This window comes from Blennius ocellaris (assembly GCF_963422515.1).
Source record: "Blennius ocellaris genome assembly, chromosome: 7".
Lineage (NCBI taxonomy): Eukaryota > Metazoa > Chordata > Actinopteri > Blenniiformes > Blenniidae > Blennius > Blennius ocellaris.
Genome location: NC_137656.1, coordinates 4,988,687 through 5,016,089, shown reverse-complemented (window position 1 = coordinate 5,016,089; position 27,403 = coordinate 4,988,687). Strand labels below are relative to the sequence as shown.

General features: G+C 41.7%; 1 protein-coding gene across 1 annotated transcript in view; it reads right to left on the bottom strand.

The window, feature by feature from the left end:
• Positions 1–4,095: 4,095 nt before the first annotated feature.
• aacs (acetoacetyl-CoA synthetase) overlaps positions 4,096–27,403 on the bottom strand; it is a 37,975-nt gene continuing 14,667 nt past the window's right edge. The window contains exons 10-18 of the mRNA XM_080499855.1: positions 26,385–26,509; positions 17,952–18,016; positions 15,017–15,139; positions 9,976–10,089; positions 8,186–8,311; positions 7,216–7,285; positions 6,272–6,330; positions 5,156–5,358; positions 4,096–5,067 (exon numbers count right to left, since the gene is read on the bottom strand). Of these exons, the coding sequence (XP_080355981.1) occupies positions 4,930–5,067; positions 5,156–5,358; positions 6,272–6,330; positions 7,216–7,285; positions 8,186–8,311; positions 9,976–10,089; positions 15,017–15,139; positions 17,952–18,016; positions 26,385–26,509 (1,023 nt within the window). The 3' untranslated portion in view covers positions 4,096–4,929. The remainder of the gene's footprint in view (positions 5,068–5,155; positions 5,359–6,271; positions 6,331–7,215; positions 7,286–8,185; positions 8,312–9,975; positions 10,090–15,016; positions 15,140–17,951; positions 18,017–26,384; positions 26,510–27,403) is intronic.

Below are 27,403 nucleotides of genomic sequence, written 5' to 3'. Positions count from 1 at the left end.
TCGCCGATGTTCATCAGGTGGTTCTCGTTTGTGAATTTGCAAAACACTTCAGCTTTTTGCATTTGTCACCGACGTTATGTTCACACACTTCCCATTTCTGCAGCTTCCCGTCTTGTCTTCTGCCACAAACTGAAAAGAAACCATACAACAACCCCTCTTGAGTTTGAAAGACCAGAGGCAGCAACATATGAAAATACAACAAGGCTGACTCAGTTTGTTTTGGGGTTGTTTTTTTTTTTTACACCGAGCAACTGGACTCCAACCAAGTCTCACTTATTCTATTTTCATATTTTTTCTCTCTGGTTTGTTTGGAAGTTTGGCTGAGTGGCATGTCTGAGCATTCACACTTATAAAGGTTACAGGGAGCCTCAAAACTGCCAAGTTTATTTCGAAAAAGGAGCCGTCCATCAAAATGACTGGCTCCGGCACATATGCGGGGAGACAATTACTCACTGATGCACGCATGCTCACCAGCACTTTTCCCCCCGGTGTTTCGACAGCCTGTCGGTTCTTTATTCTTCACCCTAAAGCAGGGGTTCATATGCTGAGGTGGTCATCACATCCTGCAAGCTGGAGCTCTCGTCCTGTTTCTACAAAACAGCATGCAGCGTGCAGATGGTGACGACACCCAACGGTGCTGCTCGACACCACAGACGGCGAGGAAATTGTTGGATTTCTCAGGGACTTTTTCTTTTTTTTTTTTTCTTTTTCAAACTGCAGGTTGGTAGCTGAAACTCCTGTGTGGCGTTCACATATGCACTGTGTCCTTCAAAAGAAAAAAGCCTCGTCATAAAAGTTACCCAGCACATCAAATATGTAACTTTTGAATGTGTGCACAGTGTAAAGACAAAACAAAAAAATTAAGAGAACTCAAAGCAACTAATTGCACAGGATTCTTCAGTTATAAATCTTAACTGTTACAGTTTAAGATCACGGATATGAATAGTTGTGCCAACTCATCGCATCGATTAATCGGCCGATAATTTTTTAGATTACCGTAATTTCCTGGCTATAAGCCGCTACTTTTTTCCACACGCTTTGAAACCTGCAGCAACAACGACGTGGCTAATTTATGGATTTTTACGGTGTACGTAACTCTGACCTTTCTTTTTAAATTTGGTGGCTGCAGCTTATATTCAGATGCGCGCAATAGCTCAGAAATCACGGTCATTGATGAATTTTTAAACCACATCTTGAACTTCCGCATCTTTATTCAGAAATAGAAGATTTGGACAGAGCAAATAAGTGCACAAACAGGTTGTTACTTGAATATTCTGTTAAAATATTAAAATTATTTAAACAAAATCAAAAGGTTAGTTAAATAGCTTCAGTAAAACAATAAATGCACACAAATGTGTGACACAACCGCAAAATATCAAGGCTACTTTTTTTTTTTTTTTAAGAGTGCAAATAAAGAAGCATTTTTTTGTGCGACTCAACAAATTGAAAATGAAACCCACTGCCAACACTTTTAATAATCAATTTTAATTTATAATTTGCTGAAGCCCTACTGTGGAAACGCTCCACCACCGTGGTAAATGGTTCTTCTGCTCATGTGCAAGTAAAAACCTTGGCGGCCTCTGGAGTGGCATGACTCCCAGTCTGTAGTTTAATAGTTGACATTCCCCAATAGCATCCAGTTTGTTATCCATCCATATGAATGTTGGGTACTCTCGATTGTGTTCATGTTTATATTGTATTGCTCTCTGCACAAATGCATGTGCGACACATTTGAACCCAAATATTTGTATTTTTTTTAAGAGTAAGCTTTATTTAGGTGTGAAATACCTATCCGTGCTAAATATGTACTCAGCAGCACATGGCGAATCGATAGTGTAAATATATTGGCTTTTTTTCTTCACAATGAGGAAATTCTGACCCCATTTTGCTGAACTTACTATAAATAAGTTAGTTGTTTTTTTTCAAACAAACAGTCTCTTTAAAATCCTGAGCTTTGGAAACCCAAACAGTTTGTTTGCACTGAGACTGGCCTGACTTTAATGGAGCGGCTCACAGCTGTCAACTTGAAATACACCCATGCTTGCAGCAAACTCTCCTATGGTAGTCAGCTTGAAATTGGTTTCATATGCAAATGATCATTTGAAAGATGAGAAGATGAGAAGAGTGCACCCACCCCTCCCGTAGAAAAAATAAAAAGCCTCAGTATGAGACGACAACAATCATACTGTACAGTTCATTAAACTTTGTTGTAAAGGACACTTGCAAGTAACATTTCTAGGATGGAGAGATCGAGGAACAACAAGGCAGAAAAAGTAATCTCCACCTAAAGTAGAACTACGGAGGAACATTTGACAAAAGCAGGCATGCATATGACAGAATGGTTCCAGTTTTAGGGTGCAGTGCAAAGTAAAGATGATCAACGCTGCAAGACATTAAGGATTTTCACGTGAAACGTTGTGTAAATGGGGCTGAAAAACTCATTTCACTTCATTACTCATGTAGAATTATCGACATTGGTTTTTAAATATACTTTTGTTGAAGGTAAAAGTACCAACTCAAGCTTTTTACTCAAGTAGAAGCATAAAAGTACTAGTTACAAAAAGTATTAAAGTAATATGAAGAAAAAAGGACCAAAAAATGGACAAAACCAGCTTAGGCTGCACACCAGAGGGGCTTATAGAGGTTGTTTTTTTTATGCAATAATGACTAATGTTTTTTGAGCTCACCAATCTGCAAAATACCTGAATAATGGACGGAGACCCCATCTACCCATTTTTGTGCACTACCAATTTAATATAACATAATATTATGTCATGGATCAGTCTATAGCCTGCATGACAACACCCGTGCTTATCAATTATTGATCATCCATAATCCAATAATATTTGTAAAGCACTGACCGAGGAAGTTGCACTGGTTAAAGTTGATTTATCACAAGAAGAGGCAAAGTCTCACGTCACAATGCAGACGTGACAATAATTGGCACCAATCTGGCGGACTTACAAGAGGAATAGAGTGAATAAATGCATTAAAAAAATTAATCCATATATGTAGCAAATACCATCAAACAGATACATTACTGAAAACACACACAAAGCACATTTGCCTTAATGTGGACTCGTGCTCGTAGCTTAAGGTTCAGCTTTACCTGAGCACCTGCTGCGTCTTCAGGTTGAGTCTCCGTTCCGGCAGCGAGAGGCTCCATCGTCGTCGCTGCACCAGCATCATCTTCATCTTCATCTCGGAGTGAAACCGCCGTGGACACGAACCCAAAGTGTGCCAGAGACACTCCAGTTTAACTTTAGCTTGTTGTAGGTTTGAAGGTTTGCGCCACACGTGGCTAATTTTCATACGCGCACAGCATTGGCTGGCTCGACCATTTCTCATTCATGTTCAGGGGTGGCGGATCAACCAATAGGGTGTTGGAATGGTTCATCTTTATACTTCTTGATTCAACCATGGTGGATTGGGATGTTTTTGATTGATACAAATCTTAAAAAGCAGGCTTAAATGAAACCAGAGGGAGTAGCCTTTTTTTTTTTTGACGCAATGATGTAGAAAGTACAGATATTTGTGTGAATAAATAGAGTAGAAGGAAAAGGTTGGCTGAAAAATAATTTCTGCAGTGAAGGATAAATACCTTGAAATTCTACTGAACGCAGTATTTCTACTTCGTTGCTTGACACCTCTTGCGCGCACACTTTAGTCTGCACAAGCTCTCTGTACTTGTAGTCTCTATATATTGAGCCAATTTCTTACTCTTTCAGGCACAATATTTAGGAAGTACTCTCAACACCCTTTCTGCTCCTGATTAACTCTAACACAGCTGTGAATGTATGAATGACTGACATAAACATAAAGCTAAAGTGTCCACTATAACAGTATACCATCTTTATATTTCATCAACGTGTCAAGTCTTTTGTGTGAAGCTCCGAAAGCAAATATATGTTTGTCATTGGGAGAGGTTTATCAAAAGTTGATTATATCAGAACCAGCAAGTATGAAAGATGAATTGTTTTACTTGTGCCTTATAGAAGAATAAGCCTAAAATGCAAAAACACACATTCCCAGTGAAAAGTCTTAGTGCAGTTTAATTCTCATCTATACATCAGACGCTTCTGTAACATTCATACTTGAGACATTTCAACATTTTCCATCCTGCTCATGTTTTCCCATTAGGGATGAAGCCACAGTGAATCGTGACTTACTTAACAGTAACCCAAACTGCTGCGTTTCATCTTCACCAGCACTAAATTGGAAGTTGAATACGGACACTATCTTTACTTATAAAATAAACAAATCAGGCTTTTTAGAGTTCTGACAAACATGGAACAAACTGTAGGTAACTAAATACATACAATGAGGTTGCACTGAACCGGATCGATACAGCGTGCTGAAATACCCCGGACGCTTTCATGCCATCATCCCTGCTACATGTAAACAAACAACAACCGCAGCCGTAAACGACCCTCGACCCGCTTTGGTTAATCAGTTTAATGCACAATTACCACGTTAACACAACTCCACAATCCCAAAAAATATATTTCCATATATATATATATAAATATATACATGAATAAAGCAGTACGCACCACATAACAATAAGGTGAGCCACAACTAGCTGAGATGCTAATCTGCTTGGACCCGATCAGAAGCAGCTTCAGTTCTATTTTTCTTTTTTCTTTCTTTTTGTTTTGAGGGGTGATGGTATGAAATGCCGATACGGTATCTTCACACGCTGCTGGAGGCTGGTGCGTGTCGCATTGGATCCAGCAGCAGCGAGATGACTGATGAAAGCACAAACCTCCCGTTTAAATCTTCTGCTCGACACTCTCAACTTACCATTATATATACATATACATATTAGCAGTATTATTCGTGATTGATATTTTTTTTTTGCACGCCCTCCCACGATCATGGATCTCAGTTAATTGAATTTAAAATCCCCAAGTCCCGCCCTCTTCCTCTCTAATAGTTTTGCAGTTCAGGAATGTTTTTGTAGAGGTCCAGCGAGTCCGGGTTGGAGAAGGCTCCCCTCTGCGCCACCTCCCGCCCGGCGATCACCTGCTTCACGGCCACCTCCACCTTCTTCCCACTGATGGTGTACTGCAAGACGAGAGAAAAGGAGAGTGACCCTTGACATTCTGATTTGTTGAGGGGGGGGGTTTGTGAGTGCTCTCGGTTGTCATCTTACGGGAATGTCTCTGGTCTCCAGCAGCAGGGCGGGGACGTGTCGGGCGGACAGGGCCTTCCTGATGGCACCGCGGATCTTGGCCACCAGCTCCGGGCTGAACGGCCGGCCCGCCGCCATCTTCAGGAACAAGATGACCCGCTCCTCTCCGTCTGCGTTGTACTGGGGAACGCACAGGCTGTCGGAAACCTCCTCGAAGGCTTCGACTGTGCAGCGCAGAGGAAACGTACGAGAGAGGGGCAATCAGTGAATCAAGCAGTATTTATGCGATAGAAATCCACGAGGATCTATTAGCTGTAAAGCACAGGGTAAACTCGGCAGGATATTGTTGAAATTGCATCTCTTTTATTCAAACGTCAGGTTTTTCATGTGTTGTTAAAGTATTAATACTTTGCTGTACTAAAACAAAGATTTAAAGAGTTGTAGTTATTTGAACATTTTAAAGCTAATTTCTACCGGACTTGTCCACTTGAGATCAAATTGTGCCGTTATGTGACCCCTGAAGTAAAGTGGGTTTGACACCCGTATATACACATCTATAAATGGAGTGATTCGTAATTAAAAATAGAACAAATTAAAGAAAATCGGATGAAATATCCATAAGTAGAGGGGGATTTTTACTCTCAAAACACAAGGCTTTATGTTCCAGCAAAAAGTAATGAATGCAATTGAATTAAAGTCATTTTACTTTCATTTCCAATGAATCAGGCAGTGAAAATGACATTTTATTTTAGAAATAAAGAAAATCTGTCATTCAGACAAGTATAAATACTTACTGAGGAGATGTGTGTGAAGAGTGTGTGTAAATTTCTAGTTGATGGTTAATGTGCGACAGTGACAGCACTTGAAGAAACTTTAATCGGAGTGGAAAGAGAAAATTCTACTTCGGAAAACATTTATTTCACTTTAGAGTGGGCTTCACTCAGTGGATGGTTTTGTGTTAGATGTGATCAGTCTCATCACAAAAAAAAAACAACCTTTATCTCTATATAGCAAATACAGCAAATATAGCAAATGTCTTTCTTTAGAAAAAAGAAAGAGGACTTCGACTTGTCGTGAGATCACAAAAAAAAGCCTTCGTCTCGGCCTCACTCCATCTGCCCCGCTCCAAACGCTCACCAATGTTGTAGATCTCCGAGCTGCCAAATCGGACTCCGTTGGGGTTGAGCGTGCCGTCGCTGCAGAGCAAACATGAAAGATTGAAAACTTCACTGTCTGTCATCCAGAAGCTGGCACACATCAAAAAAAAAAAAAAAACAAGAAAAAAAAACCCAGCATCGGCGTTTCTCAGCGACACACACGGAAACTATACTTCCTGTCTGTTTATGTGCGTCTGGAACTGCATCTGTTTGGTACACTGGAGTTATTCATCTCATCTCTGGAGGATCTGAAAGCTCCTAAAGTGCCTTTAGACTAAACTACTTTATGGCGCGCCACAAAGCAGCTCCGGAGTGACTCTGGGCCGCGAAGCCCTCTGAACAATAGAAGGCTCTCATGGCGAGAAAAAAAAAAAAAGAAAGCCTTTCAAATGACTTCAAACACAAAGACATTAATATATCATTTCTATGTTAGCATCTCCTGCAAACATGAATCCAGATGGATAGAAAACGCACTGCTTTGCCCCTCAATAAAAAGTGAATCAGAAACGTGAATCTTTCTGTAAATTGGCCTTATTTTGACCACATTTATCTGATCTTATTGGATCATTAAAACTAATGAGCGTTTGACATCCAGTCTTCATTCAGCATGGAAAATCGTTCTTTTTTTTTGCATATTTAAAAGAGGAAAAAAAACAACTTTCATTACATTAGCTGTAAGGTATCGGTACTGAAGTCAGAATGCTAACTGGCCACCCACAGCCTTTTCACTTTATAAATCCAGCATCTAACCTGTCGTCAATCAAACATAACCCAACAGAGGCTGCAGCTTTTTGGTCATTTCAAACTTTTTACACTGACTCACTTCTGTCACCTAATGTACAGAAGTGGAAATACTTAAATTTTAGCACCTGTGCCTTTAAACAGCTGCATGTTGTAATTAAAAAGAATTTGTTCACATCTGACCTCCTGCCCAGCATGACGATGCCTCCCGTCTTTGGATTGATTTTACAGTAGTCTCCATGTGCCCACACGCCTAGAAAAAGAGAGGAAAATTATACTTTACAACCAAATAATTTGCAGATTTCTGAATATTTGGACAAAAAAACAAACAACATGAAAGGCTACAGTAGAAAGCCAGTCTTTAAAGAAAAATAGACTGAAATAACAAATGTCCGAGCTGATGGCGATCGTAAACATGTCAACTTAATTGGCTAATCACAAGAAGCCACACGGTCGATCTGATGGGCTGAAGTCACAAAGTGTGTAAAAAAAAAATAAAAAATAGGGAATTGTTAAAGCAGAAGACAATAATATCATCTGCTTAAATGCTTGTATTTATCATAAGTCATGTCCATATCGTGCAGCCCTACTTTGAAGTGTTTATCTTTCTGATGACAATTTACATCAATTTCCTGTATTCCCAGATGAATAGCTGGAGCTTTTACTGTAGTTTTTATTCTGTACGTTCTTCAAACGGACTCTTGTTCTGAACGTAGTGACGGTGACTTGATGTAGGAGAAGGAGACGGTCGGGAGAAATTTTAGGGCCGAGTGAGTGTAAAGTTTGTTACGAAGAGGTAAACGCCAGCAGCGCCATGAATAAATACCAACATAAATGCTGTGATTTGAACTAAGTGTGACAATCTGGATGCATCCAATGCAGCAATGATGTTCCTCTGTAAATAATAAAATATCTATATTGTATTCTATTTATTGACAGATTTAGTCCATCTTTGACTTTTTAATCTGTCCTCCATCCAAGCAGAGTAGAATGCCGTTTCAGATATATAAAAAAAAACACAAAAAAAAACAAAGCATCTTTAGCCACCATTAAAAGTAACAAACCAAATCCCAGTTGTGAAGCAGCTTCATTGGAAACAGTTCAACTCTTTCACACTGAAACAGACTCACTAAGCCAAAGTACTGAGTCTTACCAGGATACGTTGAGAAGTATGCTTTGTGATATTTGCTGCCGTTCTCGTCATTCCAGAAGTGCGTTGGCTGGCAGGGGATGGGCTTCAAACACACCAGCTCCCCGCTCTCTCCCCATATCGGTTTACCTGTTAAAACACACATCATCTTCATGAGCCTTATGCTGGCGACACATTGACTTCATATCTTAATCTGAATCGCTTAAAGTGGGTTTTTATTGATCTGGCTGATGGGAATCAGGGAGTCAAGAGGGTTAGGGTGTAGTTTCCAACAGCTTTCTACACACCTATCAACACACACCGACACAATGTGAATCCTCCCCAGAAGAAATCACCGAATGCACTTCAGTGTGTGGTTTCACACAACCCCACCCTCCTCCTCCTCCTCCTCTTCTTCCTCCTCCCTCAGGACGGTGCTACATGGCTTTAAGACCGACTGAAATAATCCCAAACACTTCCCACCACACTGCCTTTAAATTATCCCTCAATCCACACTCTTTTGAGGTAGTGGAGACGTGCCAGTTCCGGTGCTGAGGGACCAAAATCAATGAGAAAACATGGAGGGCTTTGAAGAAAAAGCAAAAAAAAATAGCTGGATTCGATATGGAAAAGATATTGCCTCAAGTTTCAAGCTGGATTTATTAGGAAAAAGTTTACTAATTGCTCCGGAGATTTTACAGATATTAGTTAGTTTATCACGATGTGGGCGTAAAACCTGCAGCCGGGTGCAACATCAGGATTGTTTTTATCGCTCTTAAACACGTCCGGGAGGTCGGAGGAGCGACTAATTACCAACGCCAACATTAGCTGTTCTTCTCTGAAGATAGTAAATGGACTTTTACTAAATGTAACACATGAGCAGTAGCATTAACCGCCATTCTCATACAGCACATCGGCTTTTTCACAGGACGATCTCTCTCTCCTGGAACACCTGCGTCTTTTTGGAGTTTGTGAAAGTTTTTATATCTATTTTCCGTATAAATAAAAGACAAGCAAACTCCATAGTTGCCATTTTGTTGTCACCCGGATACAGTTCCTTTAACATTTCCTATGTCTTCTGACAAAAATGTCATGAGTCATGAGAAGAACACCCATCAGATGATCCGGCTCACATAACAGTCGCTCTCTCTGTATTGAGGCATGGCACATCGGATTTTTAGTATTCTGTACAAATTTTATGAAACCAGGTGATTATGTTTAATAGTTATTGCGACAGTTAACAATTTTTACTGTAGGTTATATTCGTAATATGTATTATAACATTGTGTGGCTGCCTGGGGACTGCAGATGGAAGCGAGCCACAGCAAAATCAGTACAAAACATCCTTTCTTTAAGATTAATGTTTTTTGCAGGTATGTTGGTGAATAGTTCACTGCGTGTGTCGTATAGTTAATTTCTTTGTTCCATCTGGTCAAGAAAACATGGGGGGGATGCTGTGTCCTAAAGTGTTCATCCATACTCTGCTGGATTTTGGGAGGGAATAAATTCAGTCTTATTCAATTTGGGGGTTTTTTCTTTTGTCTTCATGGTAGTATTAATAGTCACACATTCAAGTGACACTCCTGCAGCAGTCATAGTCAGAAAGCCTGATTTGTCCTGAAAAGACTCAAAGTCTAATACATGATTATGCATCAAAGGTTTTACATGCATTTTTACACAAAATGTCCATGCACTCCAAATGCAAAAACAAAAAAAACAAAAAAAGAATAGCATTGACCTCATTCTCTCAAACAACACAGATACTATCCATAAAAGCAAAAGGAAAACGATCATATCAACAGATCCAATCTCACCATCGAGGCCCCAGGCCTCCACAGCCATGCCCAGATTTCTTGTCTGGATCTCGCCCCGGTACACTGGAACTGTTGGGTTCTGCCCCATGAAACAGGACACAATGTCTGTCCCTCCTGGCCAGAGAAAGAAAAACAAACACTTGGTTGGTTGTTGGTTTGAAACAAACAACAACAACAAAAATAAACAAACAAACAAACATCATTTCTGCCTCCTGGTCCAGTTTTGTATCTGGTTTAGGGTGTGTAGGTTTTGTTCACAAAGCGTGTTTTGTATTCTACTCTACAGCTTTGCCCAGCTTTGTGACAGGAAATAATTGAGAACCGCTGCATGGGGTACATGGGGGCAAGTCATAAATAGACATTTCTTAATTAGATGCATTTTAAAGTATATAAAATCATTGAAATAGCACAAAACGTACAAAGCAAAAATATAAAAATGTGCAATTTATATTGAGAATAAGTATATGAGCTACTGTATGTTCAGGTCAGACATCATGGTGATATTTTCTCTACACACACTATTACACACTCAAAAGTTTAACAACCACTCTTGTTAGCTATAACAGGCTTAAATATAAAGTAGAGAACAAGTCCAGACTTTCAATTTAGAAGCAAATTGGAGTGATTTCTTTGAATTATTTGTACAGTTTTAATGCTTATATCTTATTTCTTGGTAAAACACTGAATTACTTTGTGTCTCTATTATGCACTTTAATTAAATTTGCCTTTCTTTACAAAAACAAACGGCCCCAACTTATGGCCTGGCATGTCAACGGCATCGTTTCAGCATTCAACGACGGACCGTTTTTCAAAACGTTGCTGTGTGAACGTGAAGCTTTTGTGAAATGGAACTACAAATTAAAACTTTCACTGGAAACATCGCCGCGTAAACTGCAACTGTGAAAATGACCAATTAGATGACGGGTGCGTCCTCACCCGTATTTTAACACCGCCAGGTAGCATCGTTAGCACCCTGCTCCACCTCCACTGACCTATATAGGAGTTCCACACCTTCGCAGCATATTTCTGATATCATTTCACACACACAAACGCACACATACATACACACACACACACACCCACCTAGTCTACCTTCCAATCATCTACCATTTCTGACACGTTCGATTCATCTCGCTCCCCACTGTTCCTCCTCTCCGGTTCCTCCCCATTTTGTTCCTCCCTCACAGACTCCATCCATCCATCTCCTTCGCACCCTCTCATCTCCTCCCTGCCCTTCCACCAACTCCTTCCTCCACTCTTTCCATCCTTTCTGTTCTTTGCACTCGTTCACCGCGTCGCTCTGTCTGCCAGGTTCTTCATTGAGCTTTAATTGGCTCCCAGGAGGAAGTGGAAACTTTGTCTTCACATTAAACACACGCATGCACACACACACACACACACACAGACAAACACACACAGACACGGTGGGAAGATACGCAATTATTTTATCATCAGGCTCACCTTAATAGGTGGGTAAACACAGAGATGTATTTTAAGCCAAATATGACTGTGGCTTCCTCTGGATGCCTTCCATCATCTGCCATTTGTGTGTGTGTGTGTGTGTGTGTGTGTGTGTGTGTGTGTGTGTGTGTGTGTGTGTGTGTGTGTGTGTGTGTGTGTGTGTGTGTGTGTGTGTGTGTGTGTGTGTGTGTGTGTGTGTGTGTGTGTGTGTGTGTGTGTGTGTGTGTGTGTGTGTGGTGAGGGGGGAGGGGGGCTTGTCACACTGTCTTGACGCTTTTAACAGTGCTGGCGTTCCAAAACAGAAGGATTTTTTTTTTTTTTTTTCATTTCAAGAGGTGGAAATACCTTGAAGATACTTCCACCCAGTTTGGGGTCAGAGTACCTTTGCAGTGACCTCCACATACAAGTAAAGAGCTTTCTGAAAAGCACGGCCGTACCAAGCAGTTTTTCTGCACATGCTCAGTAGAAGGACAATAAGAACAATCTTTCCTTCAGAGTGTCGTGCCTCTCAGTCGATATTCTCCTGGGACTTGGTAGTTTTATAGTTGATAGTCACTGTAATAACAATCCAACTTCATTGTCTGTCCATACAAATGTCCGTGTACTCGCCATAGTTAATGTTTAGCGTGTATTGTTCCATGCACGCTTGTGTGTGGGCCCTTACAGTGAAATTTAACAGCGCCAACTCATGGCGTGACATGCTGACAACATTTTTTTTTCCAGAAACGATGTTGGGGCCTCACATCGAGGACAGGAGAGGAGAGGAGACATATGGGCTGTCAGACGGAGGTATATTAGATTTGAGAGAGTCCAGCAGTGAAAGTGTTAAAATCGCCTGGTAACACAACAACAGGGGTCTGACAGGAAAACGCACACCATGAAGCACACAACAGTCTTGATGAACCCCAATACACACACACACACACACACACACACACACACACACACACACACACAGTGAAATCAGCAAAGGGGCCCATCGCATATGTCACCGTGGCGACCAGTCAGTCACATATGCTGTGATAAACCCCGAGACCACACACACACACACACACAGGAACAGAGTGTTGACCTCGGGGGTCAAGGTTAGGGCGGGTGGCTGCCAACAGGGTTGCAACCTGCTGTTGCCCTTGGCAACAGGGAGAAAGCTGACTGGGGCAGAACGTGCAGTTAGGACACACACACACACACACAAATTGATAACAAGCTGAGGAGCTTTTTCACAGTTTGAGGAGACTTTGCAGCACTCTCAGTGGTATCGAATAAATCCAGGAAACCTCAGAGGAGACATGACCAAAGTTTGAGCTGTAAATATTAGTTGGGAACTCGCACTGTTGTTTTTTGTTTAATAATGCGCTCGGTTTCAGTATTATGTTAAAGGGTTATTTGGCATCTCCATGTCTCCACAAGCCTGTGAAAGTAAAACAATGTCTGGGTGGTTTGACCCGATACCAGTTTGCAATGGTTGCCAGTCTTCATCGTACTAACACAAAAGGAACACAAACGACATGTCTTGGATTGGATTAGTAACTTGTATATAACTTCATATCACCACCAAATCTCTTGTTAATTATTAAGAGCGAAGGTCTTTGCCAGGTTTATTGACATTTGCTGAAGACATTCAGAGTATAAATGAAATCTGATTTCTGGCCAAAAGCTGTTGGGACTTGTCCAAAATAAAAAGAAATTTACAGTCCGCGCTTTTTTTTTTTTTTTACAGTTTGTGTAAATTCTAAAAAAATATGCACTTGGTTCCCTAAGAAATCCTCAATAGAGCAAAAAGCAAAACACAGTTTAAGATATTTTGTGCTTTGGAGTCCCCCGTGAAGGCTGCAGCTTTATTAAAGGTGTGAATTAAAATTCTACTCTATCCCTGAGAGAAATGACTCAAAATGATCTGCAGTTCACCGCGCATGTGAACTACTGGGAGTTTATTATGAGCAGGAAAGTGAATAAGTGAATGAGGACGCTGGGAGGCTCGGTGGCCTCTGTAATCACCTAATTTGTGCTCGGATTGTCGGTGTTAGATGGAAGGAGAAGAACAAAAGGCGAACGGACAGAGTTTCCACGGAGGAATCTCCGTCACCAGATTCCTGTCCTGTGATTGACATTTCAGCCGACGCCTGTGTCCAGTCGTTGCATGAGCGTGTCCTGCTATACGCTACACCCATTATGGCCGTCATTCAAAATGACCGCGTGTGTGCGAGTGCGTGTGAAGGCCAGACGCAGCAAGCTGCTACTCAGTCAGTGTGTGTGTGTGTGTGTGTGTGTGTGTGTGTGTGTGTGTGTGTGTGTGTGTGTGTGTGTGTGTGTGTGTGTGTGTGTGTGTGTGTGTGTGTGTGTGTGTGTGTGTGTGTGTGTGTGTGTGTGTGTGTGTGTGTGTGTGTGTAAAACATGTCAGTCACCCAGGCTGAGCTAAATGTTAAACGTTTCATGACTCAAAGAGAGAGACAGATAGCATTCTACTGCCCTGTCAACATCACAATGGCTGAGAGGGCCTCCGAGTGTGTGTGTGTGCACGCGCGCACACGTGTGTGTGTGTGTGTGTATATGCGACTATCGGTGTGTGTGTGTGTGTGTGGGTGGGTGGTGGAGAAGATGTAGGTTCCTATATAATTTATTCTTCAGTGATTTTCTTTTTTTTTTTTTTCCACGTGTGAGTCATTCCTTTTGTGTTCGTGTCGCTTTGCTGCTTTAAATATCACCAGTGATATAGTCATAAGTGTTAAAGAAAGTTTGTCAATGTGAACCTCAACATCCAATATATACTTTAATAAACTTGACAGTATTGTACTCAGTGAATTTAATGTTTGGACCATCTGACCTCAGAAAATGTCTTTTATGTTGAAGAGCAGCTGAACCTTATGCACATCGTTTATTATTTTTATATTAGTCATCCCATTATGAACTCTTGTGTTGTGTTCAGATAACCCGATGTATTTTTTAATTAACACATTTTGCAAACAGAAAGTGCGAGTATTTCATTTTCAACACCTAACCTATGGTACTAAAGTGGTAAAAGGAAAATAAAAAGGAAACATCTCTAAAAATGGCTACAAATGCTAAAAAAATGTACTGAAATATATCTAAAATGTACCTATGACCTGAGTTTTTATTAAAATACAGCAATTTGTTCACATTTTTTTTCCCTTCATTTGAGAAAATTGACAAGTTTTACGAGTCCAGACAAACTTTTTTGGAGGAAAATCATGAAGATTTTGTGATCCCTGATCCGATGCATGAAAATTAAATGATTGCTTGGCATTCAATCCACCAGGAGCCGCCAAAATTATAGCCAATTATGGTAAAATTTTTCATTGTGTCTTACAATGGCATCAATATAAGTAGAAATGTACCAATTTGATCAGCTGCAGGTAAAAATACTCAGAATCAAATCATTAAAGTGCATTTCTACAACATTGTAAGCAGTTTCTACTCTTAAACTCAGTGTCACATTTCCATAAAGGGACAACTTTTAATGAGAGCAACAGCAGCTTCAATGTAAAAAACATAAATCAATCGATAAATGTACTAATAGTGTGGAAAAAAAAAAACTTTTGAGTAGAGTGGGGAGCGTCACCTGAGATGGAGCCCAGCAGCACGTTGCTCTTGATGCAGCGGTAGACGTAGTCGTAGCTCTGAGGCTTGAGAGGAGATCCGGTGGACAGGATGGTGTGGAGGGACTGCAGGTTGTGTGTTTCAGCTGCAAGGAGGCGGACATGCAACAGACAGGAAAATGAAAAAAAGTTACAGAGCAGCAAATATAACCCATCGGAAGGAATCCCTTCAGTCCATTGGAAAAAAAAAAAAACATAAATCTCAAAATGGGATTTCTTTCGGATGCATTAATTCTTCTTAGTAGAGACCTGACTCCGCTCATCCATCTCATTGGTGATCATCGTTGGTTTTTGGGAGTGTACGTTAGCAAAAAAAAAAAACTTGTGATTCGCCATCGAGCATTGTGAGCACAATGAATTCATTGTGAAGTTCGGCACACATTTTTTTTCCATTTTGGATCGGTACAGAAAATCTATTAGCACAAATGCTAACAGATCCAACAAGTCATCAGTCGAAATCAACAGATCTGTTTCAGTCCACACACACACATGCAAAATGAGCATGAACCCGTGAACAGCTGTGGCTTCCTCCACCCCAGCATGTTGTGTGATTGCAAATTGCCACCCTGGTGCGACAGAGCACATGTGCCAACATACACACACACACACACACACACACACACATACACCTGGGCCATGATCCGCAAGATCCATGTGCACGCTCACTGTCACACAACACACCAAAACCACAAGCCAATAAGACTCGGAGAACTAATAGGCTGCACACAAAACACGCACGCAGTGGGAAGCCTTGCTGCCCCCGACCAGGCCTCCAGGTGTCCGGCCCAAATGTCAGCCCAGGGAAGAGGGCCTCTCCACTGGGGCAGCCGGTGAAGAAGATCCCCCATCCTCCCCAGCATGGTGGAGGCGCACACACACACACACACACACACATAGGATCAAATAGCTGGCTGACTGATTTGAAACGGGTGTTGTGAGGGAGATCGGAGGGCAAAAAAAAAAAAAGTCTGAGCGACAGAGAGAAAAATAGTGACAGGCGATAGAAAAAGACAAACCGAGAAGCTGCGACATATATAGAGATAGAGAGACAAGAGAGAGCGATGGATAAGTCAGAGCAGAGTGAGAGGGAGAGAGGGAGAGACAAATTCAAAAAGAGAAAGAACAAGCGAGACTCAAAGAAATGACAGAGACAAAGATACTAAAAAAAAAATAAAAAAAAAAAAAAATCAGAGTAAGTCAGAGAGATGGACAGAAAGCAGGCGAGAGAGATGGAGAGGTGGCGAAGGAGAGAGATTGGGGGTATACAGTGGGCAATGTGAATTTTTATTTTTGAAAGATTTGGTGCTTCATGTCTACTTCCTGTGTCTAGCAGCAGAGTTCTGAATGTGTCGGGTTGATTTAAGGGGTTGCAGACAGAAACAGGCGCACGCACACAGACACACAAACCAGAGGCCATGAATAAAGATTTGTGGTGATTATAACGGCGCGCTGGGACACAGCACAGCGACTGGTAGGCAGCAAACACTGGTTATAAAGTGCTAATTTAACACGAAGAGAGGAAAGGAGAGGACAGGGAGAAGGTCAGGAAATATAAGGACAATCGAGAATCCGCTCATGTATTTGCATTAGTTCTAAGTGATCGTTTCCAATTTGACAATCTTGAGAATGTGAAATTCAGCTAAAAGAGATGGAGGACATAATAGAAATGGTAGTCAAAAACATCTGATGCGCAGTGTTCAAACTATTTCAAGTCTATGTTGAGCAAATCCATTATTACTGTTGAATACATTAGAAGCAGAAGAAAACCTCAAAAGAAGGTCACAGGGATCATTAAAATCATCAAATATGCCTTAGAGACCTTCAGTGTAACAATAGCGGGAAGACTTACCAGGTATTTGAAATTAAAAGCTACTAACACGGGAAGTAGGGGAGTTTTTTATTGCCAACTTACTTTAGCAAAAATACTCTCACGTTACAATATGGACCAATTTGGATTTATTGCATATCTGAAGTGCTTGACCATTTGAAATAATTTTTTTTTGTAAATTGACCACTTTGACCCCAGACAGGTCAGGAGCACCCAGAAAACCCACACATGCATAGAAAGGACAAAGAAACTCCACACAGAAAGGGATGGGAGAGTACTAATCCCTCCACCACTGTGCAGCTCAAACATCCTTTACTGGGTAATTCAGGTCACACCATCACTGGAAGCTCAATTTCAAGTTCCGGCTCCCACTCTTGTGGTTTTTTTTTAGCCATTTCTTACTTCTCGAAATGTTGCATTTGAAAACGAAATGTCCCTTCACAAAATCCTCTTCCTCCCATATTCCTTCCCTTTCCTATATCCCAGACACGACTGAGATTTAGGAGCAACATTCAATTCAACAGTGCTCGATGGAAAGGCATTCATCTCAACGCGAGTAAGGAAGCCGGACAATGCTTCGCTCCGGTCTGTGTTATTACGATGCGGTATGCACTTTAACAAGAGAGCCAATCAGTCATAATTTTAGCGTGCGTGTGTAAACGGACAAATGCCAGGGAGAGAACAACATGCGGAAAGGTTAGCGGGGAGGCTAATAAGCAGTGGCACTACTCTGATTACGTGCCGAGATCTGCCTCTCGCCGCCGAGCGCCGTCGTCTCTAAAAGCAATTAGCTGGCCCGTCCGTGACACGCACGAATCATCCCAACAGCACTTTTATCCTTTGGATTCGGTGTCAAACAGCAGAGCGCCGGGCAAACTGTTGATTCATGCAGCAAATGGAATGAAGCACATTAAGAGTCAAACGACGTCGCTTTTTCGAATCATTATTGTGTCCATCTGCTCTCATTGTCTCCGACTCCACTCGCGGAATCTAAATGCGTGTGTGTGTGTGTGTGTGTGTGTGTGTGTGTGTGTCAGAGAGTGCTTGAAGGTGTGTGTACCACAACTCACAGGGTTTCAGGTTCCTCTCCTGCAGCACTGCGAGCCACTTGGCCCCGGTACCGAAGATAGTGATGCTGGAAGATAAGAGGAAAGGAAAAAAAAAAAAATTGGGAAATTAGTTATCAAACACACCAAAATGAGTTCCACTGAAGATTTTTTTTTTTTTATTTTTTTGTCCCCCTCGAGAAGAAAATGACACGATTTAGTTTCCCAGAAAGTTTAACTTGTTGTCTATTACTTTGGGAAACGCACTTGAATTTGCGTCAGCGCTGCCAAACACTGACAGTCATTGCAAGGAGCCCTCCTACATGCCGCATTCTCCATTGTGACAGCAGGAACTCAAAACAAGGGGACAGAATTAGCAAACGTTATGGGTGGGGGGGGGGGGGGGGGGGGGTGGCGTGATTCTATGTGCCAAAATTTCTCTGCAATCTGGACGTCCATTGTTGAGAGATATTGCTGGAGATTAAAGAGTTGGACAAAGGAACGGATGCGCAGACTGGCTCACTAACTCTGTCGCACCTCGATCATCGGCCATCAAGACCGTTAATGAGAGACTCTACTCCATCATGCCTGGATCGCACACTCTTATCGCTCCATCGTGTCTATGCGAGGGTGGTTGTAAACGTTCGAGAACACTGGGGGGGTTTGTCCTTTTTACTTTGACTCCTTCAGACGGGAGGGGAACGTTTGACCACGGTGGAGGGGGGATAGAGAAGAACGGCGCCGCAAAATTGAGCAGTTTAGAGATAAAAGCTATGAAGACAGGTCGAGATGGTTTGGACACGTGCCGATGAAAAGAGAGTTCAGAGGAAAATGTAAAAAAAAAATAAAAGCACTTTCAGTCGTGTCAATGGGCACCCAAAACAAAATGACATTTTCACTTTTCCACTTCAAAACGTTTGTGTGAACGGGGGGGGGGTCATTTTGAGTTGAAACAATGGTGACATGAACGGTACCACTCAATAATGTTGGAAAACAAGTTCTATAAACTTCATCTCTAAGGAGGTTATTTTCACGTCAGCGTCGGGCAGCAGATGCAGGCGTCATGTATGACGAAGCGTAAACGAAGGGGATGATGCCAATCTGCTGACATGAGCACTACCTCGGTGCCGAGCCTGGCCGTCGCTCCATTTGTTGCCCCGAATCTAAGCGTGACGGGGAATAATTTCGTCGTTTGTGCGCCGAATGTAAAAAGATATGAAAGGGCAACAGTTACTGAGCAGCCTTTGCCCTTAATCCCATCTGCTCTGCTGGAGCCGGGTTGTACCGGCAGGGTCCCGAGGGAGAAGGGGAGGGGGGGGGGGGGGGGTCGCTGTGTAAAGCAAGGCCCTGAAAGGTAGCTTGTGTGCTCGCTCAAGCCTCATGGATAGATAAAAAAAAAAAAAAAGAAAAAAAAGAAAAGAACGAGGCAAACTGACGGGGAATTGACTTTCAAGTGAACAAACAGAAAAAGAGTCGAGCACAATGATGGCGAGTCGCATGGATGAGTAGTGAAAAATGTCTTGTTTTTTTTTCCCCCCTCGATGTTCCACAAGGAAATACTTGAGATGAGGACTGTGTTGACACAAGGTTTCAACAATCAAATAAACTGGTTCCTCAAGCGTGAATGTAAGATGACAACCGTTGGACAATATGTGGACAACAAAGAAGCGGCAAAATGCCATATTTGGGTTTTCCAGACGTTTTAATTCCAAGACAAAAGCCCACCCCTCCTTTGAAAGTCTCCATCTTCATGTTTTCAAGCTATTTTTGCTGACATCAAATCAATCAAATTGCCTTCTAGCACCATGGTAACCCGTTCCCGTCCATCAAAAAGAAGAAGAAAAAAAAAATCCGTCTCTGGAACACAAAACACGCTTGATTGGTCCATAACCAGAAACTGGTTTCTGATGAGAGATGTGATTTGTTCTCAGGGGTTAGATCTGGCTGATGGGGTCCATGGAAGAGGGCTGTTGGGGGTTAGACGGGGTGAAAGGAGAAAGGTCTGGAGAAGTAATATCTTAGAGGGAATGAAATGAACAGTATGAGCACAGGTCGAACATGTGCACACACCTCTCTTCTGCCTCACACCATTGTTACCAATGCCTAGTCTGAAGCTGATATAAATTCCATTAAAGTCTTAACCGTTCATATGTAATGTAGCCGGTGTCGGTCTATAAACTGGATGAAACTCCCTCGAAAAGGAAGTTAACATCTGAAGCTGTGGGCGAAATACAAGCTGGCACAATGATGAGGCTGGTGTCAAATTACAAGCACCGAAGGCTGCAGTTCATGTCTATTGAAAGATGCTGACTCATTACAATATTTTTAGAAAGGTAAAAAACAAAGTGTGAACAACTGCAGTGTATTCCGTCGATGGGTAGATTTCATTCAATTTTATAACAATTCAATTTCAATTTACAATAAACAATTTTGTTTCAGTGTTCATTGAATACAACTTTCGTGCTGATGAACAAAATAAAGGCCCGATGACCTTAAGTGAACTAAAAAATTATGAGACGCATCAAAAGTTAATATTCGGTTAAAGAATCGTGTTGCATAATTTCAAACAGTGAAACTCCTGTGGTGACTTTAGGAGTTCTATAAAATGGTTATGAAGCCAGACACGCTCTGTGATGTAAGCGTAGTCCAGCTGTCTGGCTACAGCAACCTCCTGCCCTGTGGGTCGGCCGGGGCTACGAACAGAAGCCAGATGAAGAATCAAAGGATGCAAGTTGTGGGACTCTCAAAATAACTGTGGTTATTATGACTGTTGGGGGTCAACAAGTTGCAAGGACTCCAACATTAATAGATGTCTGAGACTATTTGACCCTGATCTTAAATGGAAAAGGTTGGAACTGCAGTCAAAGTTTCAGAGTTTGATTGGGAAACGTTGCCTTTGGTCAATATTTTGGGAGCTTAAACTTTTCAAATTATACCACTTTGCTTCAGTGATCACAGAAAACCAATATATCCACAGACACAACCCTATATGAATACTCTGTATAGATACTGAGTCAATATGGAGGAAAATGTGTTTCATGTCTCTTCTTCACATGCATTTAGTCGAAGCTGCGTGATTCTTTAACATATAAACATAAAAAATAGTGATCGGTTTGCTATCCACACACAAACACACACACACACACACACTCTACTACAACTCTGACCACCCATCTGTATCTGCCCGTTTCCGTAGCTGGCTACCATGGAAACAGTCACTCCGCTCTGATTGGAGGCAGGTGGCCAGGTGTGGCTGCTAATTGGGCGTTTAGGATGGAGGGTGCAAAGGAAGCTGTGAGTCTCTGTCGTCAGGACAGTGTGTGTGTGTGTGTGTGTGTGTGTGTGTGTGTGTGTGTGTGTGTGTGTGTGTGTGTGTGTGTGTGTGTGTGTGTGTGTGTGTGTGTGTGTGTGTGTGTGTGTGTGTGTGTGTGTGTGTGTGTGTGTGTGTGTGTGTGTGGCAGAGTGCGCGAGTGATCTGGAGTTTCATTTCAAATGGAGACATGCTACTGGAAGCCGTCAGGCCAATCAGAGCCACTCAGCGGCTCAGACAGATTATTACGTTAACGCGTCTCCGTGCAAAACGTGACGTGGCAATTAAAGCCCCACTTGTCAGTGAATCTTCCCTCAACTACCCTCACCCTCTTTCTCCGCGCCGGAAAGATGCGAGAACAGAAATATGAGCTGCTGCTGCTGCTGCTGCTGCTTTCTTCGCGAGTGTCAGAGGGCATCGGGTATGACAGGAAGCTGGTCTTTCACTGAAAATTTGAGATTTGCAAAAAGGTACTGAAAGCAACGCGTTCATTTCAAAACATGGGAATCAATCAGGGTAGCTTGGAAGGTGTCCAAGATCAAAGCTCCAAAGTCATTTCGGCTACATACCGGGACAATACGTCGATCCATTTTCTCATTTGTCCGGGGAGGAGGCATCTCGAAGCAATTCAATGGGGTCAACTGTCTTTGGCTTCGTCAGTTCATTCTGTTCCCCTGAGTAACTGGGATAAGGGGCGAAACGTTCTCCAAGACCAGTTGACTTGATTGAAATGCTTTAAGATTGATACCATAGTTGATGGAAGGACAAGAAAATCCATCAAAAAAAAGACCACTTCCTGTCATGAAAAAGGTTGTGAAGCTCATCTTTGACCCCAGAATGCAGCTGTGATGCCCCAGGTCGTCTCAAATGACAGATATGTTAAAAGTGATGATCAACCTCAATAACAGCAGCTCTGTAGTAATACTTAAGATGGTGGTTTTCTCCGTATTTAATCTGTTTGGACATTAATGTCCTGTGATGGACTGCAACTTTATCCGGGAGGCACTCTGCCTTCACCCATAGTGAACCGGGGTCAGACCCAGGGTCCTGACACCCTGGACTGGACAAAGCGGTTTTGGAAATAGATGGACGACTAATCTTTCTGAAGCTCCACTCACACTTGTAAACAACAAGATCGTTTCAACAGATAAGCTCTCTTTCCGGAGACTATTCCAAAGGAACAGAAATAACCAAGACTTATTCCGAGCAATGTGTGGCAACGAGAGAAAGCAGGAAGAATCTTCTAAGATACATCGGCTGAAACCGAAAAGATGGAAGAGACAAGAAAAGTCCTCAGAGGAAAAGAGAGCCCCGGTGGAGCCTGTCACAGAGAAATGCTGTAACCTTTTCCCGGCCCCACACAGGAATACTGCTGACGGTATTTCCACCGCGGAGCGGTCGAGGGGTAATTCTTGAAGGAGACGCCAAAGGTGCCAAACAAAGTATTGATGTATATAACGAAGCTGGACTGGACCCAGCGCGTTTTATTATCGGAATTTGAATATCACAAGTTTGTTAGGGCATTTACTGAATATAAGACATCTGTAAAACAAAGGAAATGTGTATTTAAAGGTTGTTGCACTTTAATTTTACTGGTCCAGCTATTTCAAGCTTAAAAAAAAAAACTGCGTGGTAAGGGCTGGTAAGGCATCGGAGACGATCCCAGCTAATAAAAAGGGCAAAGGCTCGATCAAGCATTAAAATTATCTTAATTTTAATTACAAAATTTTGTGGAAAAACATTTTTTTTTTTTTTTTATAAATGGGTGGCTTTAGACTCCATTTGCACCTTTTTCAGATAGTGGATATATTTCTGGTTCTGCTGAATGCCTGTTACAGTCGATGAGTAAATGAACAAGTCCGGAGCCTCACGTCAGTTAGAAACACTTTCCAGCTCAATTTGCTGTGATGAAGAAAAAGAACCATCTCTTTAGAGACTCGCCACGTGCGTCAGCCTCCCATCACATTTTCCTTTTTCCTCCTCGCTAAGAGGAAAAACTGCGCTAATCCCCTTCAGCAAATAGAAAGACTGGATTGTAAAGTTATCAGGCCTTTTCCCATAATTGAATTTTCACCTTTCAAAAAACTGTCTATTAAGACATTTAAACCTGTAAATGTCGATAGCGAGATGTGGAAAGGGGGAAGATCCAACGGTTAAGTGATTACTGTGACACGACTAACCAAGACGATTCAAAACCACGGGGGGGGAAAGTGTCACCGCGAGGTTTTACAATTTAAGTCTCTGACAGATTTAGTCCCAATTAGAATGTCCAACCTCAACTGTGAAGATCAGGCTATAAGAAAATGAACGGGGGAAAAAAGAAGAAGAAGAAAAAAAAAAAAAAAACAACCTGTCAGCCATTCCCAGAGGGGGTTTTTCCTCCAAGTAGCTCTGGGAACTGGATGATAGTGACAACATCAGCACTTAATTGGTTCAAAAATCTTCTCACACCTTGCAAAATGCTGTCCATCTCACTGTAAAACCAGTGGCTCGCTTCTAAACTCCTGCGTTATGACTGATGTGCAGCAAATTATGTGTGCTCATGCTCAAAGTCAACACATTTGGCCAATCAGATAAGGCTCGACTACAGTGTGTTGACAACTGATGGTATTTTTTTATTTTTTTTATTTCAATATTCAAGAAGAAAAAAGAATTAAATGTGGTGCGGTTGGTCTGGTTAAAAACTGGGTCCGACTTATCTGGAATCCCAAAGCACAAGTCATCAACTTAAAAGTATTTATTTATCCATTACAATGCCATATCTTAATTGCGATATAAAAAAAAAAAAGGTGAATTTGATGGCTTGTACTACTTTGGTTCATGTTTACAGCGACTTGCATTGAACTCCGGTTGAAACGCGTGCCATGTTCCCATGACGACCACACATACCTTGTCAAACCACATTTCACTTATTTACATCACGTCTCATTTTATTAAATGCAAAAGAAATGTAGAAATTCATTTTCCTATGGCGTTGTTCACACAGAGCATTCAAAGAGACGTTTACTGGACACAGAATATACTTTTGAATTTACTGAACAAATATCATTGAGGCACACAATCTCAGGTTTTGCTCCAGGTTTGGACACAGTTGTTGGCATTTTCCTTCTCCATTCATGAAAACCGGCTGCATACATAGCTGATTGGACAACGGGAGCCTTTTTTTTTTCAAACTTGGGACGTACAGGACACGGGTTGGACCCTGGGGCGGTTGCATTCACAACAACAATTGCACCAGAATGAATAAATCTCAAGTCAACGACACATTTAGATCAGCCTCTTAAATGCTCTTATTTATTTAAGACGATAAATTGTTGGTCTATCGTACTTTTTAAATCTCTAAATTCCAAAATAAATGTGCTTTGGGTCAATTTTACCCCCCTTTTTTTTATTTATTATACACTAATAGCATAAAAAAAGCATCTTAACATCAAAATCAGTAGAGTAAATTTAATCATCGATGAGACGAGTGCCCCACAAACGGTTAAAGACAAGAATATTTCTCCCAACACGCGTAATTTACGCCCCACTGATAAAATTGTGGTTCTTAAAGAAAATTGCCAAACATCCACATATGTTATTAGCCTGACTTTTTTTTTTTTTAAACAGGAAAAGAAAAGAAAAAAAAATCATCCATCTCGCACGTAGCTTCGGAGGGCTAATTTAAAAGTGCATTAGAAAGAAACCCACCGGTCAAACTGGCACATCATAGCGCTGCTCAAACCACTGACACCTTCCCGGTTTTTTTTTGGAGGCAATTATCCGCTTGGTTTTAGAGTCGCACGCACAGCCGAGTGGTGCCCGGTTCAAAAACTCCACATTTAATTGGAAAGGCTGCCAGTGGTTGGGTTTTTTTTTTTTTGGGGGGGGGGGTTTGTCTTCTTCAATTTTTTTTTTTGGGGGGGGGGGCAGAACGCACACAAGTTGCAAAGCTTTTGAGAATTTCAAACGCAAGTGCACAATGAGTGAAGGAAAATAAATTGTGCTCACCAACTTTCTTATTAAATTTGAACAAATTAATTGGCTGTCCGCACACACACACACACACACACACACACACACACACACACACACACACACACACACACACACACACACACACACACACAGGACTTTATAGTTTCCCTGCTTTTAAAATCAACATGGTTTGATATCAAATCTGCGCGTTCCCCAACATATAATAACATCAGATCCTCTCATCTTTTGTTATTCTGGACAGTAACGTTCGGCGTAGCAGGAAACGTTGAACCCAACACAGCGACTGGTAAACTGTTCGAACGCGAGCTTGCGGACTCTCTCTCTGGCCGTCGTTCTACCCCCAACCCGGGTTCGCTGGGTTCATCCAAATTTACATAGTCATCAGTCTCCGTTAACGGCCGGCCTGGAGGGCGGCTGACCCTGCAGTCTTAAAACGGCCTCTTCAGCTGAGCGCTGGACACTCCAGTGCACTTTCCAAATGACAGCGAGCCACAGTCGTACGATCAATAGGGAAGATCGGGGGGGGGTTGAGGAGATTGAGGCTGATTTGAGCTGTAGAAAAATAATCTAAAGCATTAAGTTTTTGGCTTTATTGAAAATCTGAGAGAAAGACCATCTGTAAGAGTTGCTTTTGATCACAATGGTCAACATTCAGAAATATTGGATCGATGCTCTTTCAGAGTTACGGAATAAAGTCTTTGTTGATGAGTTTGTTTGCACATTTGTTCAATTCAATCGGTCTTAGTTCTTTTAATATGTTAGCTTGTAAACTTGCGTTGATTAACAACAACAACAAAAAACGACTCAATACTTTTTAATGCAATCTTAACTGCTCCGTGTTACTCTTTGAAATTTCTCTGTAACTTGGGTGACATTGCAGCATTAAATATTAATAAAAAAAAGCATGTTAGCAATATGCTTCTTTATTTTTCCGAGATCGCCTGAAGCCAAAATCTTATTAAGCCATTGTTTTGCAGTTTTTTTTCTGTTAAAGTTTAAGCTCCAGTCCAACATACAATCTGTCTCCGAGTGTAAACAGACATTTCATCTTGACAGAAGATTTTCACATTGCGACTGTTTGGCAAAGCTTCAAAATAGAAATCATACTACAGCGCTGAGCAGCGACGTGTGTGTGCGCGCGTGTGTGTGTGTGTGTGTGTGTAACTCACCCCAGCTGGTCGGTCAGGTCCCAAAGCACATTGGGTGTCGGCATCAGTGGTGAACCATCGTATAAAACCACCGAAGCTCCCACCGCCAGAGAGGACACCAGCCAGTTCCACATCATCCAGCCGGTCTAACACACACACATAAACACAAACACACACACACACACACAGGTCAGTTTATCTACCACAAACACTCCTTTATCATCAGTGCGGATAAAGCCGAGCAGAGCGAAATGCAGACTGTTTGTTTTCTGGCACAATCCTTCACAAACCATTAATGTGAACCGTGTTTCCATTGAATCGCGTTTACATGCAACAATAAGCAATAATACAGGAATCTAAAAGCGACTATCACAGGTAAAAAGTTTAGTCAACTAATCAATAACACAAACTACGGATGAAAAAAAAAAATCTAAGGAGTTATGAAGCGTCTCGGTTTTGGGGACGTGTGTTTTGACTTTGTGCATTTGAAGGTTTTAAGACCGTTTCAGGAAGAAACTCGTTCAAATTTTCAAATTGAGTTTTATCAGAGTTTCTCTTCAGCCAATGAAGTGAAGCACCGTCACCTCAAGCAAGAAGGCTTCACAATCAAACCTGCTGGTGAAGAGGGTCTTGCTATGGCCCCATTTACATGTTTTAAGTGAAAACAATTCATTTTTGCATTTTTCATTTCAGAAAAGTTTCATGTTTACGCGACAACATTTTGAAAATGCTGTCCATTCACACAACACACATGGACAATGGACAGACGATGAAAATGGATTAATATTACGGGGGGGGACCATCGACTATAAAAACTACTCTTTTCTGTGATTTTGTGCCAAGTAATCCTCCCACAATCCAAAATCCAGCCCAGTATGGATGCCTGGAGCTGCACAGATGTTGGTAGGCAGGGTGACAATATGTGTAAAGGTATACAGGTAAACAGATGTCTGTACCGATGCTCGAGTCGGGGAGTTCGCCGATGCGGAGACAGCTTACATCGCACATAAGCACCGCTTCAGAAGTGTCAAAGTGTTTTA